Genomic DNA, 21,388 nt, shown 5'->3' with positions numbered 1-21,388 from the left:
CTAAAGCCCAACGATCATGCGCAGCGGCGTGCATTCGCTGATTGGGCACTAGAGCAGTTGGAGGTCGATCCTGATTTTGGGCGAAAAATAATGTTTAGTGACGAGGCTCATTTCTGGTTAAGTGGCTTTGTTAACAAGCAAAATTGCCGAATTTGGAGCGACGAAAACCCACGGGAGATTCATGAGGTCCCACTACATTCCGAAAAAGTTACGGTATGGTGTACACTTTGGTCCGGCGGAATAATCGGTCCGTATTTTTTCGAAAACGAAGAAGAAGTGGCACTTACGGTCAACGGTGAGCGATACAGGGCTATGATAAGAGATTTTTTTTGGCCTGCAGTGGATGGAATCGATCTAACAAACATTTGGTTTCAGCAAGACGGTGCTATGTGCCATACGGCACATGATACAGTAACACTATTGCATGAGAAATTTGAAGGTTCCGTTATATTGCGAAATGGTGACATTAATTGGCTGCCCAGATCCTGCGACCTAACGCCACTGGATTTTTTTCTCTGGGGCTTTCTAAAATCCAAAGTCTATGCTAACAAACCACGGACGGTTGCCGCCTTAAAGGCCAACATTAGGCGCGTTATTGCTGAAATTGAGCCACTTTTATGCAATAACGTCATCACCAATTGGGTATCCAGGATTAACCAAACCAGACAAAGCCGCAGCGGACATTTATCTGATATAATTTTTAAAACATAATGTTAACACATACTTCATAATAAAAATAAAAATAGATCACTATCACTCTCACAATTTGTTTTATTGCGCTACAAAAATCGAGCGTTACTATTGGAAAGCCCTGTAGATATATAGATCTGTGCATACAGATCTAAGACAACATGGGCACAGGATGTCTATCTTCCTGAAAAGACAAAGAATAAAATTGGAGAGACAAAAACAGGCTGGACCTAAAAACCAGACTGAATCAAACCCAACTGCCAAAAACAAATAATGGTTTGCCAGTTTCACACAGCTGTATCTCCATATCTGTTGAGAATTGGACATATGTTTATATGAACTTTTTTATCAAAATAATGGATACTATAACCTCCCAAAAATTTACTAGTCCTCCTGAATCACCCTATATATATATATATATATATATATATATATATATTTTTTTTTTTTTTTTGTTGTGGTAGTTCATTGTTTGAATAATTTTAAGGAAGAACTAGACAATCTATAGGGATGGACAAGTAATGTGGTGAATTTTTATTTTTTTTTGGGCTGACACTGTATAAGCTTTCTTTTTTGCATCATTTTTCACAATTGATAGTAATATGGATAGCCTTTGTGATAAGTATGAAAAAAAAAAAGGAAAATTATTGCTTGATTTCTGTTGATCCCATTTTAATAAAATTTGGGATGGCTTGACAAATCCTTCTGAATGACACACATAAAATTTCATGAAAATCCATGCACTGGATTAGAGTGATGGATGAATGGGCAAAAGTATAATAACTGCCGAATTTCTATTAATCTGATTTTAATGAAATGTGGGGTGGCTTGGCTAATTTTTCTAAGTTAACTGTACAGTTCACATCCATCCATTAGGAGTTTCTTGTATCGTATGCCTCTATTAATGCTAATTACAGTATCGCTAACTGCATCACAGTCTTCATCAGAAACCATAAAAATCCATCTTCATCTGCATGCTCATCCATCTGCATGAGTTACATGCAGATGGATGACCATGGTGACAACAATAGTCACTTTATGCATATATGCTAATGCCATTTCCAGCCAGGTTGCATGTGGGAATAAAGTAAAGCAGAGTGTAATAATAAATGGATGCTAAAAGCTATTAAACAGTGATGATGTCCTCCTTTTAATTTAGATGGAATCAGAGAAGTAGTGTTAAAATTTGTATTATAACGGTAGCAAAATAGATATTAATTGGGTTGTGGGGGATCTAAGATTGTGATTAGGAGAGGTTGAAAGTCAAGACAGATATCATGTGGTAGCTGAAGAACTGGTGTCTCTGTAGCCAGGTGGGCAGGAACAGCAGTGCATAGCACACGCTTTTTGATCAGACTGGGGTTCGAGCCCGTCACCACCAAATACGGAGGATGCGGAAAGGTCAGGGAATGACCACCACATATCCCCGGAGCAATATGGCCTTAGTTGCTAATGCTCCTAAAAACCAAATAACAAACAAACAAACAAACAGCTGAAGAACTGTCTGTGAAGTGGAAAACAAAGAATTAGAAGAAAGTAAAAAAGTAAAAGTTAAATTGCTCAAAGCTAGAAGTTGCCTCTATTCATTAAATTTACTAATTCGAGTAAGGAAATTCAAAAAATATTTTGGTGCTTTAACAGAAATGAATAATAGCATTTGAAAAGGCTAAAACAATAAGACTTTACTCAACAGAACACTTTCAATTATTATCATCATCACCAGCCATATGGTGCAAGGAAGCCTGAGGCTTTTGCTGAACCACCCAAAAAAAAAATTTCTGAGTTACCCAGCAAAACACAGAGAGAGAAAACACGAGTCAGAAGTAGAAGGGAATCGCCAAGAAAGAGAAGAATGATTATATCCAGATCAGGACCCTGGGTGTGCCAAGCCCGTACTCACCAGATGTGAGCTCCTGGGGTTGCTATCATGAAATTTATATAGAAAAGAGAAGACTGTCTTGGAAACAAATACACTTGAAGCATTTCTGAAGAAGAAGTGATGACTCCTTGTGCTTCCAACAAACCAACAACGAATGCCGAGCCAACAATGTGACTTGTTGGCTTGGCATTCTATGACCAAATATTACTATGGTCAAATTTCATTTTTGAAAACGTAACTCCTATTTCTATTTTTAAGGGTACCTCTGTAGCCAGGTGGGCAGGAGCAGCAGCAGCAGTGCGTAGCACACGTTTTTGATTAGACCAGGGTTCAAGCCTGTGACCACCAAATACGGAAAGGTCAAGGAATGACCACCGCGTATCCCCGGAGTAATATGGCCTTAGTTGCTAATGCTCCTAAAAACCAAAAAAAAAACAAAAACATCCTATTTTTAACATTATGGCTATGGAAAATAAATACCTGCTTTATGAATGCACGTTAAGAATGAATTAACTTGTTAAGTCAGGAACTACCTGTATATCATAAACTTGTTTTTTTTTTATGAAGTCTCTTATTAAGTTAAATAAAATCTTTATTTTTATGATGTATGACCAACTATTGGTGTATTATAGCTTTTTTTTTTAATGAATTTGTTAATAAATCCCAAACAAACCAACCAACCAACCAGCATAATTAAGAGATGAAAACAAACTCCCAGACTCAAATGAATTTCAATTACTTTGATGATTACTATAAACCATGATGAAACATCTTGAAAATTGAAAGTGATTTGGAAATATTTTGCATAATTAATGTTAAAATTTGACTTAATTATTGCTGAACTGACAGGATTTTCATCCCATCAGTTTAGATTAAAAGATATTGCATTAAATACCACATTTGTTTATGAAAGAAAGTTTTTTTATTTTTAGCTATGTTTTCAACAATGGCACCATAATTGGGTGTACAGAAAAAAGAGGTTATTGCTTCAGTAGCCCATGTAAAAATAGTGGCACATGTGAGGAAGGATGGGGTTCGTATGTTTGCCACTGTCCCACTGGTTATGTAGGCAAAGATTGCAATGAAGGTGAGTTTCCAAATCTCTTTCAAAATATGTCAGCACCTTTTTGGTAAAAAATATATTACTGTAATCAGATTTTACTGTAAAATCCTATTTATATAGCATCATTTATATGATGTCATTTTAATGAAGAATTTGCTATAACAAAAATATTTTCATCCCCTATTGTCTTCCTTTATAATAATAAAGGAAATGTTGTTTAATGAAACATTTTGACAAGATATTCATTACTTTGAAGCTCACCTTAATTCTGCAAGCCAGCAATATGACATGAAGATGGCTTACTAACTTTTCAGTTTTCCACCTATATATTCTCTGTACATTGTGATGTATATAATTGTATTATACTTTGAGTTTTTAGCTGTATTTTCTTTTATTCATCCATGTATGTATTTTCTTAGGTTTAATTTAATTTATCAATTTCTTTCTCTACATATTGTACTATTACCGTTAACCCCCGGCCTTGTGGCTGTGAAAGGCAATATTGCTATGTATCCATTTGTATTTATTATTACAATAAAGATTTCTACTTCAAAGTCACAGCCAACTTGTGCATGAAATGTATTGGTTTGCAATTAAATAAAAACTTTTTTTTGAAAAGAAAGGTTATGAATAACACTATGTGCTCCTTACAAGTGCTATAAAAATGGTCACCATGCACCTTCTGGATGACCATTTTTGCAACTTTTTGTGCGTTGTTGGCCCACTGGTTTTCACAGGTTCCACTCCAGTATTTCAATTGCATTGAATAACTTTTTTCTAGTTGAAGATAATCTACTGTCTAATCTGTTGCACCTGCCACCTTTTAGGGAAACTCCTAAACAGATTGTTTCCTACGAAAATTTATTTTGTTTCTCAGAGCAAACTAAACATAATTACAATAATAAGCTTTCGGCTGGGAGGCAGCCTTCTTCAGATTGAATACATGAATGGCAGTTGGAATAGAGATGTGCACTGCCAGGATGGTGCGTGATTAATTGTTTGTTGATGTTTGTGGCTGTGACATATGGTGGTGACGTGGCCAGCGTTTGTCTATGGATAGAATTACTGCCTCTGTGATGGGGTTAACTTGGCAACCACTGTTCCTGTTCAAAGAGGCATCCGAGCATTTTATATTTAACGATTCCAACCAGGTGCACTTTAGGTAATGGTGGGACCTGTCCACAATCACGACATTGCGGTGTCTCTTTGAACAGGAACAGTGGTTGCCAAGTTAACCCCATCACAGAGGCAGTAATTCTATCCATAGACAAACGCTGGCCACGTCACCACCATATGTCACAGCCACAAACATCAACAAACAATTAATCACGAACCATCCTGGCAGTGCACATCTCTATTCCAACTGCCATTCATGTATTCAATCTGAAGAAGGCTGCCTCCCAGCCGAAAGCTTATTATTGTAATTATGTTTAGTTTGCTCTGAGAAACAAAATAAATTTTCGTAATGAATCCAGAGCATGTAGACCTTTTTTACTAGATTGTTTCCTGCAACAGGAACTAATGGATGTTGAGGTAAAGGAGGTACCAGAATGACTCGGTCCTGGAACTCTTTGCAGAAGAAGAAATGTACACAGGACAGCATCCATACTTTCCCAAAAAGGATAAATCCAAGGCTGAGAAAAACAAGCCTTTGGCACTTTAGAATCTGACTGACAGACTGCCCAGTTCAAATAATAGCTAAATTTCTACAATGGAATTGTCACGGATTCCCATGAAATACCGCTGACATCAAGGCCCTTCTGTATAAGCACGAGCCAGTTTGCTTTTTCTTGCTGGAGACTTATCTAAAAGCCTTGCCTGCATAATATTATTATCATACCTAACGACAGAATTGGGGATGGACCTGCCCATGGAGGTGTTGCTATCCTTTTAGAGGTAACCAAACTCAATTTAAACTTATACCACTTTCCACAAACATAGAAATTGGTAGCAGTTCCCCTTATGGTAGTTTTTATTAACAGGTTGCTTCATCTATTTGCTACTAGGGACTGACCTTTAAATAGACCTTCATGATCTCATTTTGCCGGTGCCTTTCCCCTGTCTGACTTCTTTGGAATTTCAATGGGCATAACACCTGTGGTGGTCTACTATCATTAATGGAAGGGGGCATGTCATATAGCATATGTGCACTGACAATGAACTAGGGGTCAGTCCCAGGTGGCAAATAGATGAAGCAACCTGTTAATAAAAACTACTATATGTTGAACTGCTATCAATTTCTATGTTGGTGGAAAGTGGTATAAGTTTAAAATGGGTCTGTTTACCTCTAAAAGGATAGCAACACCTCCAAGGGAAATAACACCTTTTTCCATATTCCTTCAGTATATTCTTTGCTATTGATCTTTCTGTATGCTCCCCTTGTCTCCTTCCTTCACTTGCTTTGGAGGTGGCAGAGAACCTGTATGGAAGTGATCACTTGCCTATGAAAATCTGCCTAGATAGTGGAAGATTGATTTCCTGAAGTCTGATCTTCCTGTGAGGACGGTCAGACTGACTGAAATACCTTCCAGTCAATCTAATCAATTTTCCACTGGGGTAGCCTAACTGACTGGAATACATTTTGAAGCAGAGTTTAACAACACTGTAGTCAGTCAGGAGCCTATCAACGTTGCAGTCACAAACATCAGAGTCTGCTGATGAGGCTATCTGGACCAATAACTTTTTGGGAGCCACATTAGTGAAACTTTCTTTATTGTTTTTATAACTTTTCATTTAAAATTAGTAGTGTACTAATTATTTGTGATTCTCTGATTAAGTTTGTGCATTTGTTCTTTACTTGGCCTTTGTAATTGCTTAAAAAGTGGCAGTCTACTTTTGCCACCATTGGGTCATATTGATAAGAACATTTGAATTTTGCCTTCATTTTTATAGTACTAATTTTAGGTGATACATTGAGATTTCTATGTAGCTTTGCAGCAGTGTAATCAGTATCCAAAGGGATAAACTATAATTTATAGCATATGTCTTTAATAACTTAAGCTTATCATGTAGTACATATAAAGTATAAGGTATGTTCATGTCAGACGGCACCTGAGATTTCTCCCATCTCCGTGTGTGTTCGCTGTATCGAGGACAGTACACTGTCAAGCCAGAGACTTGAAAGTGTGTGGGCCATGTCTCTGCAGTGTGATGTGTTGTGCCCATTGTTTGTCTGGCTTATTGGCCGCCAGGCGGCCAATAAGCCAGGGCACAACATTGTCCATATTCGCCACGTGGAGGCTAGCCGGGTGTGTCCAGAATCATGACATTGCTCTGGCAGGTCCTGCCACCTAGTTTCCTGGGATTTCAGTGGCTAAGACCTAAAAAAAAAAAAAAAAAAAAAAAAAAAATCTACACGTTTTACGTTAATTCTTAATAAGATTGCTGTTAGCAAATCGCTGGTTGGGGTTTGAATGCTAGAGAGATGTGTTAAAAGGCCTAATAGGTCGGGCAGAATTTTGTTGTTATTAAATTTAGACGTGTAGGCTATACGTTAGATGAATGATAATAGTGGGAGGGAGGGGAGGCTGAAGACTGGGGAGTAGAAGTAAGGGGTTGATAGAGGAGATGACCCCTGCTAGGCAGTGTGGCATGCCCATGCCACACCAGAGGGAAGTTTGGATGGCAGGTGGGGGAGACGAAGAAGGGTTATCTCCTCCTGCCATGGAGAGGGTATACAGGTAGAGTGGGGAGAGGCTGAAGACTGGGGGATGAAAGGCAGAAGTATGGAGACAATAGAGAAGGCGATCCCAGGTGGTCAGTGAGGCAGGCCCATGCCTCACCAGGCAAAAAGATGGGTCGGCAGGGGAGGAAGGAAACAGAGCATGTCTCCTCTCCCTCCTGCCAGGGATAGCGAATTAAAGATGAATAGGGTTAGGGTACCCCATTCAGCTCGCCATGTAGAATTTGGCAGCGGAGCTGATGGTGGTCCTAGTCCGTTCCCAGGAGAGATCGGACCGAAGCGTGATTGTTCATGGGATGGTTCCCGTCCATTCTGCAGTCTTTACAGTCTGTCAAAAGGTCCGGGTTTACTTGTCGGCGTTTGTGGGGTCTTTCTTGTGTCATTTCCCATCCATGTGGTGTTTTTGTCAATATTATTTATAGAGTCATTTCTCATTTATTTGACTTTAGGTCCACTTCAGGGTTTAGTGCCTTGATTATCAGAGGCCATTGGGTTCCAGGCGTCTTCTGCGGGATGATTTCCTTCGAGGTTTGTTTTTTTAGATGGAGAGGAAGCAATATTTGTAATGTGCTTGTGCCAAGAGGGATTAGAAGTCAGGGTAATCCCCAAAAGAGATATATCATCTTGCCTAGAAATCGTAGAGTCATCAAAGATAAGCATAGGAGCAGAAGAATCCTTTTTGCGAGATATAAGACAGGACTGAGTTTTAGAAGGACTGAAATCAACTAAGTTGTCTTTGCCTCCACTGGAGAATTACCTGGAGGTAATTCTCCAGGTAATTCTCCAGGTAATTCTCCAACATTTAAGGAATTGATTGCAGATATTTGAGAAGTTGAAGCTGATTGAGTAGGGAAAAGTTTCTCAAACTGCAAAGTGGAATGCAATGTGCTGTCATCAGCAAAACTATGGATAGGATTTCCGATCAATGAAAGAAGGTCATTAATATACAAGAGGAAAAGAATGGAGGGAACACCAGCTGAACCTTGGGGAACACCAGCATAAGTGGAGAAGTTAGAAGACAGAGAGCCATCTACCATCACCTTCCGTGAGCGATCACAGAGAAAACTGGATAACCAATTACAAAAAAAAAAAAACACTTGGCAAACCATAAGATGGAAGCTTGTTTAGAAGACCTTTATGCCAAACGCGATCAAAAGCCTTTGAGATGTCAAGAGCAACTGCTTGTGTTTCACCAAACTTTTCCATTGAATTTGTCCATAAATTGGTAACATAAGCCAGAATATCACCTGTGGATGGAAACTGATGGAATCCATACTGGCAATCGTTGATCAGATGGAAGGTTTCTAGATAGTTTAAAAGTTGATGGTTAAGTGATTTCTCCATTACTTTAGAAAGAGAAGAAGTAATTGGATGGGAGGGATTTGTCACCCTTTTTAGGAACTGGCTGGATATGAGCAAATTTCCAAGCAGAAGTAAAAACACATTTGGAATAAGAAAGTGAAAAAAGGGGGCAGAGATCAGGATTAAATTCAGGAGTACAGGTTTTGAGAACAAGTGGAGAAATACCATCAGGAACTGGATCTCCATCGAGAAATACCATCAGGACATAATCTTCATTATGTATTGAAATTGCCATCACAAATTTGAAACCAAATTTTGAACAATTATTTAAAAATATCCAGCCTCAATCATCTCATTAAATGTTAAGTTTTGTCCAGTAAATGTTATTGTGTATTGCACTTAATAAAATTTGCGAATATTTCAATTTTAGGTTTATCATTATATTTATTTATTCACCTTAATACTAAAAAGCAGTGATCTTTTTCAGATTGTAAATTTTCTAAAATGAGCATTTAAAAGCAAAAGTAAAGTTTTTTTTTTTTTAAACAAAAGTGAAATATTTCAAACAGAAACAAAAGTAAAGTATTTAAAAAAAAAAAAAAAAAGTACCATATTTCCCCATGTATAAGATGCACCGTAATTTTGGGGCCTGAAATTTGAAAAAAAAAATGTATTACATAAAGTTATTGAACTCAAGTTTTATTCATAAAATTCATACAACTCATTACTGTCAAAACTCACATCCATTAGCTTGTCCTCATCTGTGTCTGATGATGAATCACTGTCTTCATATATTGTCTCGTCCTCAGTTCCATCTATGGCATTTGAAATGCCACACTTCTTAAATGACTTGACAATGATCTCAATCTTGATATTATCACAGGATCTTTTCACCCAGGTCCAAACTTTTCCTATAGTTGGTTTCTTCACTCTTCCTGCTGGCGTCAAATTGTCCCCAGAAGACCTCAACCATTGGTTCCATTCGTCTCTGATGGCAGCTTTGAAGGGTTTTGTTTGTTTGTTATTTGGTTTGTAGGAGCATTAGCAACTAAGGCCATATTGCTCCGGGAATATGCAGTGGTCATTCCCTTGACCTTTCCGCATCCTCCGTATTTGGTGGTGACGGGCTCGAATCCCGGTCTAATCAAGAAGCGTGTGCTGCGCACTGCTGCTCCTTCCCACCTGGCTACGGAGGCACATTCTTTTGGTAAGTGCCCAAGTATCACTTCCATAAGTCATGGTGGGGAGTATACATTGGTTCATCATTTTAGGTTTCAGACCAATTGAGATATTGTTCCTCAGTATGTGACTATATTTGGTACTATACCTGAATTAGTATTTGATTTGGGAGGAAGTGGTATGATAGATGAAGTCTCCAATGCTTCATTCAGTGCATCAAAATTCTGGCTGTGATATTCGCCAGTAACACGAATCCCATACAGATGGTGTTGAGTTTGGTCTGTGACCATTTTAACTGTTGGTATAACTTGCTGATTTTCAGTATCAGGTAAGCTCTGCAACCCTAGTGAGGTAGCTAAGGTTGTTGTTCCGTCATGTGGTGGGTTGTTGTTATTTGGTTTGTAGGAGCATTAGCAACTAAGGCCATAGTGCTCCGGGAATATGCAGTGGTCATTCCCTTGACCTTTCCGCATCCTCCGTATTTGGTGGTGATGGGCTCGAACCCCGGTCTAATCAAGAAGCGTGTGCTGCGCACTGCTGCTCCTTCCCACCTGGCTACGGAGGCACCTGCTTTGAAGGGTTTGTTAATGCTGACATCAAGTGTTTGGAGCTGGGATGTCAAGCCTCCAGGTATGACGGCAAGTTTTGTTTTTTGCTCTGCAGCAATCTTCTTTATATTTTTTATGTGTGCCCTGAACTGATCAAGCACCAATAGGGCAGGTTTGCGTAAGAGCCCACCTGGTCTCCTGCCCCAAACTTTCTCAAACTAGATCTTCATCCCATCCTGATCCATCCAACCCTTGTCATGAACATGGACAATCACTCCTCGAGGAATGTCTTCTTTTGGCATTGTTTTGCGTTTGTAAATTAGCATAGGAGGCAGCTTGGTTCCGTCGGCACAACAAGCTAGAACAACTGTATAATGGCTCTTTTCATGTCCACTTGTCTTTACAGTTACAGTTTCACCCCCTTGTTATCAACAGTTCTGTTACTTGGGACATCAAATTAAAGGGAGATTTCGTCCATATTTGCAATCTGTCCCAACTCAAACTGATGTGTCTTCCAACATTGAATGACAAAATGATGAAATTCAAGGACCTTCTGCTCATAGCTTTCAGGCATCTTTTGGGCAAGTCTGGTGCGTGTACGCATGCTTAGTCCATTCCGTTTCATGAACCTGAAGCACCAATTGTGTCCTCCTTTGAAATCAGTAACTTCTTTTTCAGCAGCAATTCTTCTTGCCTCAGGCTGAACCATCTTTGTGGACACAGGAATTCCAATTGCCCTTTGCTGTTCAATCCATATCTTCAATTCCCTCTCTAAATCAGGCCATTTTGCTGACTTGCTGCCTCTCATGGCCTTCTTCTGCTGTGGTGTTTTCGGTAGGGTTTTTTCTTCCCATAGCCAGTCTCGGATTGTTTTCTCAGTTGGAGGAGGACCAAACTTACATTCAGCAGCACGATTTCCATTCACTTTTGCAAATTGGATCACTTTTAACTTGAATTCAGCACTGTACGAAAATCTTTTCTGAGCCATTTCTGGGCAGAGCGTGGCAAATCGTAACCTAATATACCAGTAACAAGTGAAAACCAATGAGTGCAAAACCAACAAGCGCCAAAAAGTGGGAAGTGAAGTAAAAAAAAATCTACAACCACTGTATAAGACGCACTCAGTTTTTAGACCCCAAATTTTTCGAAAAAAAACTGCGACTTATACATGAGGAAATACGGTAAGTCATATTTTTATAATTTTAATAAAATCTAAAAAATAAATCACTGACCTAGATTTATGCACATAAAAGTGGTGGGAATCTGCATTTTTTTTTTTTTTATATATATATAGCTTGAAAAGAAAAAACGGGAACATGAAAATAGAAACTTCCTTTTACAAGTAACAAGATATAGAAAATGTGACACAAATTTTTCTCAAATCACTCTGTGCGGCCCACGAAACAAATCTAACTTTGAATATGGCCCCAGTATGAAAAACGGTTGGACACCACATATATGTAATTTATGACATTGATATTCATGTAATGTAATAGTGCATTGTAGTGGAATTGTAGGGTTTTAATTAGGGTAAACAAGTAGCTTTTAATTATGCGTATTAATTATTGTGTATTGTACTTAATAATTATTGTGTACTGGTCTTAGCGCATTATAGCCTTAGTTGCTAATGCGCCAATAAAAATCCAAACCCAACCCAACTCTAATTATGTAGATTGGCATATTTTTTTGTTTTAGCTAAGAAACTTTATTTTTTAGTCTATAACTAATTTTAAACACTCTGAACATAGCCTAATAATTTTAGTAGTAGTATTAGCAGTGGCCACATGGTGCAAGTAAGCCTATGGCTTATGCTGCATTAGCATATACATATGCAATACATATAATATAAACTTGAAAGCACAATACACACAATGTTTTTTTTTTTTTTTTTTTTATGTAGACCCCAAACATGAGAGGTAACCTATAGTACTTAGTACCGTGCTTGGGTTGGAGGTTGAGAAGCCGAAAGAAGATATTTGCTAACATTGGACTTGAACTTCTGTAGACTGTAATTTTCAGGAAATACGTATGAAGGAAGGTTGTTCCAGAAAACGGCAGTCGAATGAATAAACGAGGAAGATGAAAAGTTGGTTCCCTGAGTTTGGAGTTGAACAGTAAATGGATGTTGGCTGGTGGCCGCACGTGTTCGGACTGTTTTGAAAGAGAGAGCGGGAATTATAGAAGCCAATTCAGAAGAACAGTGCCCATGGAAGTATCTGTAGAAGAGGCATGCAGCAGAAACAGTACGTCTATGAGAAAGCGAGTGGAGAGACTCTGTTAGAGATGAATCATTAATTAACCTAACTGCCCTCTTCTGAATGGAATCAAGAAGCCTGAGAGAGGTTTTGGGGGCACCACCCCAGATGTGAGAACAATATTCCATGGCAGGGCGGATTTGCGATTTGTTCAGAGTAAACAGCTGTTTGAAAGAAAAGTAACATCGAGAGCGAAAGAGGAAACCAAGTTTTTTAGATGCAGAGGAAGCAATATTTGTAATGTGCTTGTGCCAATAGAGATTAGAAGTCAGGGTAATCCCCAAAAGAGATAGATCATTTTGCCTAGAAATCAGTGTGTTACCAAAGATAAGCATAGGAGCAGAAGAATCCTTTTTGGGAGATATAAGACAAGACTGAGTTTTAGAAGGATTGAAATCAATGAAGTTCACTTTGCCCCACTGGAGAACTACCTGGAGATCGGCATTTAAGGAATTGGTAGCAGATTTTCGAGAGGTTGAAGCTGATTGAGCAGGGCAAGGTTTCTCAAAATGGAAAGTGGAATGCAATGTGCTATCATTGGCAAAACAATGGATAGGATTTCCAGTCAATGGAAGAAGGTCATTAATATACAAGTGGAAAAGAGTGGGGGAAAGAACTGAACCTTGGGGGACACCGGCATTAGTGGAAAAGTTAGAAGACAGAGAGCCATCTACCATCATCCTCAGTGAGAAAACTAGATAGCCAATTACGAAAAACAGTTGGCAAACCATAAGCTGGAAGCTTGTTTAGAAGACTTTTATGCCAGACACGATCGAAAACCTCTGAAATGTGAAGAGACTGCATGTGCTTCACCGAACGTTTCCATTGAATTAGTCCATAAATGGGTAACAAAAGCCAGAATATCACAAGTGGGTCGACACTGATGGAATCCATACTGACGATCGTTGATCACACGGAAGGTTTCTAGGTAGTTTAAGAGTTGGCAGTTAATTGATTTCTCCATTACTTTAGAAAGAGTAGAAGTAATTGCAATTGCGTGATAATTGGATGGGAGGGATTTGTCACCCTTTTTAGGAACTGGCTGGATATAAGCAAATGTCCAAGCAGAAGGAAAAACACCTTTGGAATAAGAAAGTGAAAAAAAAGGCAGCAAAGAACAGGAGTAAGTTCAGGAGCACAGGTTTTGAGAACAAGTGGAGAAATATCATCACGGCCTGGAGCTTTCTTAACATCAAGATTCGTCAAAATCCTTCTGACATCCTTTTGACGGAAGACCACAGGAGGCATCGAACGGAGTGTGTTGGGAATGGGGGGAGGTGTTTTACCAAGGTCCTTAATATATGAGTTGGAAGAAAAATGGGATGCTAGAGGTCAGCTTTATCCGTGGCTGAAGTGACAACAGAACCATCTGGTTTGGACAGAGATGGGAGCAGAGATGGGCAAAAGTTGTGGCCAATAGCTTTGGCAAGAGACCAGAAGGCTCGGCTACCATTAGGGCAAGAAGTAAGTTTTCTACTCCTAGTCTGTTCAAACTCTAGTTTGGACTGATTAATAACTGCTTTACAATTGTTGCGAGCTTTGGCGTAGGCAGAAAATGAAACTGAAGAATTAGAAACAAACCAATACGAAATGCAACGTTCTTCCCTTGAACAACCTTAGTACATTTATTGGAAAACCAAGGTTTAAATAAAGGATCAGATTTTAAAGTGGAGTGTAGGATAATGGATTCCATTCCTGCAAGAATAATTTCACTGACACGATCTGAGCAAACAATGACATCTGAAGTTTTGAAACAGTAATCCGACCAAAGAAAAGAAGAAAAGAAATCTCGCTGGTCATCCCATTTTGGATTCTTGTAATGCCAAACAATATGATGTTGGGAATAGCCATGAGATAAAGGCTCCATTAATGAAGAGACAATCACCGAGTTGTGATCTGAATTGCCTAAAGGACAACCGACTTCGACTGTGTACTTAGAAAGGTTGTTTGTGAGAAAAAGATCAAGCATGTTGACTGTATGGTTTGGATTGTCTGGTATTCTTGTAGGTAAATGAACAATCTGTGCAAGCTCATTAGTAATTGCAAAAGCCTCAGCATCTCAACCTGCTGGGTCGGTGTGACTATAAAATGGAAGCCAGCTGGAGTTGTGAACATTAAAATCACCAAGAAAAATTATCTCACTGTTAGGAAAGTTAGACTGGAGAAACTCTAGTTGCAAACAGAGGAAGTAAAATTGCTCCAAGTGATTAGTGGAGTTGGGAGAATGGTAGAGACAACAGATGAATCTTACACAATGAGGTAGAGAGATTTTAAGCTAGAGAAGATCGAAAAGAGGACACTCCAAATTACCAATTCTTTGACAGGGAATATCGGAATGGTCATATGCATAAGTACCATCTCTGAGGCGAAAGGAATCATACAGGAAAACTGAGAAATTGAGAAATTGGGAAACTGAGATGAGCAGTAGTTGAATGAATCGATAACTGAGGTTCTGTCAGGAAACGTACATATGGTTTGGCAAACTGCAAGTGGAAATGGACATCGTTGAGATTAGAATTGAGACCATGTATATTTGTGAAATGAATTACGATTTGTGCAGTAGTATTCCATGTGCAACAGTATCAAAAGCCTTTCTAAGATCCAAATATATAATATCAAAGTTATTCCCTGCATCCAGTTCTTTTGTGACTGCATCATAGTATCCAATCAAATTGATCAGGGAAGACTTTCCCTTAACAAAACCATGTTGTGTCCGAGCTATAACTGAAGTCTTGTGTAGATGATCCTGCAGTGCTTCTTTAACCATTGCCTCCATTAATTTTCCTGGAACAGAAGTAAAACTTACAGGTCTATAATTACTTTTGTCAGCGTTTGATCCTCCTTTGTGAATTGGTGCCACATTTGCTCATCTCCAGTCTATGGGTACCTCCTCTGAGTCCAAAGAAGCTCTCATAATTATGGCTAAGGGTTTGCTTACTTCCTTTCCTGTCTCCTTTAATATAACTGGTTAGATCCCATCCACCCCGGGTGACTTTTTTATGTTTATCCTCAACAATTTCTCCTCCACTTTCCTCTCAGTTATTACAAAATCATCTAGTTCACTGCCAGAGTTTACTTCACTTCTGGCTTTCCCATTCCTGAATAACTCCTCATGTGTGAATGAAGATGCAAAATACTCGTTTAGTTTGTTAGCCACCTGAGCAGGATCCTCAACTGTTGAACCATCAATATCCAGTGGACCAATTTGATTCATCCCTTTCCTTCTAGAGTTTACATAGGTAAAGAACTCTTTTCTGTTTTTCTTTGCATCCTTTGCCAAGGATTTCTCATAATTTGCCTTTGCTGCCTAATCTCCTTTGTGACTTGGTTACAGACCAGCTAATATCTATCATAGGTAGGCTTCCATGTCACCTATTAAAATATATGTATCCCATGCATTTTTCTTCTCTGCCAAATGTCTCATTAGTTCATCTGACATCCATTTAGGCCTAAACCTTGAACAATATTTCTTAGTTGGTATGTAAAGCCTAGTAGCTTCCAAGATAAGTTCTTTGAATGCTTCCCATTTTGAATTTGCTGTTGGTAACATCATCAGTTGGTCTCACTGTATAGAATTTAAATACTGTCTCAGACCATCGTAATCGCCTTTATGAAAGCAAAAACCCTTCCCTTTACTCTTGTTGGTGGTTACCTCTTTGACTAAATCCCACTTCAGCACACTGTGAACCTTGCTAATGAGTGACCAACCCACAAATTCCAGTAAATATCTGGGAAATTAAAATCCCCCATTATAAGACTCTTTGATTTACTGGCCCACTCTATTTCCTTGTACAGTTTCTTATTATACTCATCAGAATGATTAGGCCTATAGCAAACTCCTACTCTCAATTTTGATCTCCCAATGCTTATGTCACACCAAACTGACTCAACACTGCACTGTCCAGCGATGTCGACTGGCTTCACTTCCTTGGGTTTTATGTGTTTCTTAACTAATAGCATAACCCCTCCTCCTTTCCTATCCAGTCTATCCTTTCTGTAGACGTTGTACTCCCCAAATTCCAGTTCTGCATTCCTTATATGTGTGTGACACCACGTCTCTGATATCCCAACAATATCTGCCTTTGATGTTTTGAGCAATACCTCAAATTTATTTACCAAACTCCTAGCATTGGTGTACACACAAGCATACATGCACCTATTCCTATTCTTAACTACCCTAACACAACCCATGTGTTTACTTGTACCAAAATGACTCCCAGCAGTCTCTGAAATATCCTGCATCTTGTTTTCCAGGCTGCTGCTCATTCCAATAGAAGCAGTGCAAGAATTACTTTCACCTCTGCTAGTGGCTACTGTTAATCTATTAGTCCTTGTATCTCCCCCCAAGCTAGCAGTTTTCCGACCCACCTAACACTGCCTCGATAGCATCAGCAAAATTTTTGCACCCTTTCTATTTATGTGTATCCCATCCCTGTAGAAGCAGTTTCTCCACTTAACAAGTACAGAATAAGTACATATTACTGCATTTAGTGTATATTGGTTTAGTGTAATATTCTCACATTGAATTTAATTTAAATGGAAATCATGCCTGACTACAGTGCCAAAGCAATGAGCTCAAACAAACGGGAGTGCTGTAGCTTGAGGATAACTGAGGGAGGCAGTTCTCTTATGATTTATGGCCTTGCAAAGAGCACAACTTGTGCGATATTTGAAGACATATCAGGAATGGGACATGATACCACCGAAGGAATTGTCCTTGTGTGTGTGTGTGTGTGTTTGGTGCAAAGGGTATCAGGAAACGTTTCAGCTCCGCATTCTCATAGGCATATATGAGAATTTGAAGAACAGGGTGGATACCCTTGAGGGAATTAAAATATCCATCAAGGGGGCCCATCAAGCTCTCAGCTGCCCAGCTCAATCCCCAAAGCAGAATGTGCTGGTCCCAAAAGAGGGAGTTATTGTTGGAAAATGGGAAATATGTTGTGTAGAAAGGATAGATGGAATAGGACTTGGGTATTCCATCTGGAGCAAAGGTGAATGATGTTGTAGAGCAGATATTATCTTTTAAGTGCATAAAAGATTTGCACATGTTGGCACAAATAATATTAAGAATAGGAGATCTGATGACTTACTTAAAAAGTACAGGGAAATGTTGAGAAAAAGTTGCAAGTTAGGATTGAATTTGAAAGTATGCAATTCTGCTCAGACACAAAAGGAGGGAGTATATGTTGAGTGCCTTGTCAATCAATTCCACCCTAGAGAGCTGAGCAAGTCTCCATGAGCCTTTGTCAGCTCTCTAGGGCAGAATTTATTGACATGGGTAGAATTTTTCTCAGCATGGTCTCTGCTTGTTTTGCCTTGAGGCAAAACAAGGTTGTCACAGACATTCTTTTAGGTATGCCAAGCTGAACTCTCTGCCTTGAAGTCTAAGACATTGATGAAATTGATATTTGGGTGATAATCAAATCAATTGGACCCTAATTTCAACAAAATTCAGTTGGTCTGTGACAGCCAAATTCTCTGCTTGCACCATCACGATGATAGGACTGTTAGTCATCCTGGCTATAACCCCCATGTCCAAGTCCTGAAATATGGCACCTAGCATACTGGAGATAACCAACCAAACATGAACCAAAATAAGCAGAGGTTGAGGTGTGGTTGAAGGGTGACATTACTCTCATCAACTGGTGCAATACCACCACTTTGCTTAGTGGAGGCTTGACGTGGTGGAACCCATGTTTAATCTCCAGAGCAAAGCTCCTGCAACCCTATCACTCCCATCTCATGCAGTGTGATTGGTTTTGAAGAACATCATGGCGAGATCCAGTCCTCCTTATATTTTGAGAGTATAGATCTTAAATGGTGTTTTCAGGCTGGCCACAATATAGTCTACTGGGCCAAACTTATTGGTAACTCTCTAGGAGGCTTCAGTATCAGCTGGTGTATAATGTGGCTGCCTCTACTCTGCCAGATAGTGGCTGGAGGAAGTCTGCATAGTGTTATGCACAGGCGGGGGGGGAGCCCAAGCCCTGAAATATGGTACCTAGCATACTGGAGGTAACTAATCAAGCATGAACCAAAACAAGCAGAGGTTCCAGCGTGGTTGAAGGTTGACATTAATCTCATCAACTAGTGCAATACCATCACTTTGCTTAGTGGAGGCTTTAAGTGGTGGAACCCATTTCAAGCCTTGAAGTGGTTAAGCCCTTATGTCAAGTAGCTGAGTGTGTTCTTGCCACATGTACACCATATCCAAAAATTTCATTACTTCATACAGCATGTCCTTCCCACCTTTTCATTAGTAGAGGCATATGATGCAAGAAAGAAAGCCTATGCAGCATCAGCAAAAAAAAAAAAAAAAAAACCCTTCCTGTTTTATCCATCCATTTGCTTCTAAAGTTTGTGCAGTTCTTTCTTGAATTTATTTAAGCTACCAATTTCCACAACTTCCATATTGACTGATGGAAGTTTGTTCCAGCAATCAACCACCTGCTGTCTAAAGGCAAATTTCCACACATCTATTCTACAACTGTCTTTCCTAAATTTCAATTTATACCACCTCAGGTGTGTAATCTGAATGAGAGAAAGAATCCCATCAGCATTAAGATTACTCAAACCATTTAAGGCCTTATACGCCTCAATCAGATCACCTCACAGGTGCCTAGTCTCGAGAAGCTGCAATTTGTAGAACTCGAGCCTTTTTTGGTAAGGCAACCCTTTGTTCCCTCCACCAATCTTTTTACCTTTTTCTGTACTCCTGTTTTGGAGAAAAAACAGAATAAGATACAAAGTATGTTCAAAAAAGAATAAATAATTATTTTTTTTGTCAATACTGTATACAATTTTGTTTTAATATAGTATAAGTGTTCATTAAATATGGCTCTTAAAGTTTAATCTCTTTTAAAAATTTAAAAGTTAGCATTAGCATTAGTAGAGGCATTTAATGCAAGAAAGCAAGCTTATGCAGCATCAGCCAAAAAAAAAAAAAAAAAATAATAATAAATAATAAATAAATAAACAATAACCACTTCCACTTCATCCCTCTGTTCGTTCAAAATACCTGTTCAGCTGAGCCTTAAACTTATTTAGGCTATCAACTTCCACGACGAGGGATAGAAGTCTATTCCACCAACCAACCACCCGCTGGCTAACGGCAAATTTCCTCACGTCTATCCTACATCTGTCTTTTCTCAATTTGAATTTATGCTCTCTCAGGTGATTATTCTGAGCAAGAGGAAGAATCCCACCAGCATTGAGCATACTCAAACCATTCAAAGCTTTATACACCTCTATCAGATCACCTCGCTGGTGCCTAGCCCCCAGACACTGTAATTTGCAAAACTTAAACCTTTCTTCGTAAGAGCACCCCTTTGTTCCATTCACTAATCTTGTTGCCCTTCTCTGTACTCGTTCCAGCATCTCTACATCCTTCTTGAAATGAGGCCTCCAGACCTGTATACAGTACTCTAGGTGTGGCTTGACCATTGCCTTATACAAGGGAATAATCACCTCCTTATCCCTGCTAGAAAAATTCCTATATATCATTGACAATACACAATGAGCTACTTTTTCAGCCCATCTGCACTGCTCAGAAAACTTCATATCTGCCTGCACAACCACACCCAGGTCCCTTTCATTCTCTACCACTGTCAGTGTAGTACCACAGAGTTGATATGTTGCTCTGGAGTTGCTGTTTCCCATATGTAGTACTTTACATTTGTCAATGTTAAACTTCATTTGCCACCTCTCAGCCCATCTGCTCAACCTTTCCAGATCCTGTTGCAGTAGCATAGTGTCAGTAGTGTCCTTGACAACCCTGCCAACCTTCGTATCATCTGCAAACTTGGACATTAAGCTTGATATACCATCATCAATATCATTTATAAATACAGAAAACAATAATGGACCCAATACTGAACCCTGAGGGACTCCACTAATAACATTAGTCCACGATGAGCAGTGTCCATTGATTACCACTCTCTGTCTTCTCCCCCTCAACCACCCCTTTATCCATAGCAGCAATTTGCCTCCAATGCCACACTGCTCCAATTTGTGCAGCAGTCTTCCATGTGCAACAGTATCAAAAGCCTTTCTAAGATCCAAGTATATAATATCAAAGTTATTCCCTGCATCCAGGTCTTTTGTGACTGCATCATAGTGTCCAATCAAATTGGTCAGGCAAGACTTCCCCTTAACAAAACCATGCTGTGTCTGAGCTATAACTGAAGTCTTGTCTAGATGATCCTGCAGTGCTTCTTTAACCAGTGCCTCCATTAATTTTCCAGGAACAGAAGTTAAACTAACAGGTCTATAATTACTTGTGGCGCCCTTTGATCCTCCTTTGTGAATTGGGGTCACATTTGCACATCTCCAGTCCATGGGTACTTCCCCTGAGTCCAAGGAAGCTCTCATAATTATGGCTAAGGGTTTGCTTACTTCCTTTGCTGCCTCCTTTAATATAACTGGATAGATCCCATCCACCCCAGGTGCCTTTCTTGTATTTATCTTCAACAATTTCTCCTCCACTTTACTCTCAGTTATTACAAGATTCTCTAGCTTACTGCTAGAGTTGAATACACCTCTGGCATTCCCCTCGCTGAATAACTCCTCATGTGTGAATGTCGATGCAAAATATTCATTTAGTTTGTTAGCTACCTGAGCAGGATCATTAACAGTTCACCCATCGATATCAAGTGGACCAATATGATTCATCCCCTTCCTTCTAGAGTTTACATAAGTAAAGAACTCTTTGCTGTTTTTCTTTGCATCCCTTGCCAAAGATTTCTCATAGTCTGCCTTTGCCTGCCTAACCTAAGGGGTAAAGGAAAG

At 39.2% G+C, this 21,388-nt stretch overlaps 1 protein-coding gene across 1 annotated transcript in view; it reads left to right on the top strand.

Moving 5' to 3' along the window:
• The window catches only part of LOC150078573 (protocadherin-like wing polarity protein stan), a 570,595-nt gene that overhangs the window by 232,761 nt on the left and 316,446 nt on the right, over nucleotides 1–21,388 (top strand). Inside the window, exon 11 of the mRNA XM_090384617.1 lies at nucleotides 3,502–3,656. Coding sequence (XP_090240743.1) covers nucleotides 3,502–3,656 — 155 coding nt within the window. The remainder of the gene's footprint in view (nucleotides 1–3,501; nucleotides 3,657–21,388) is intronic.

Source organism: Mastigoproctus giganteus, chromosome 11, assembly GCF_048544385.1.
Source record: "Mastigoproctus giganteus isolate SK-2022 chromosome 11, ASM4854438v1, whole genome shotgun sequence".
NCBI lineage: Eukaryota > Metazoa > Arthropoda > Arachnida > Uropygi > Thelyphonidae > Mastigoproctus > Mastigoproctus giganteus.
This window is presented reverse-complemented; position numbering and strand designations above follow the sequence as displayed.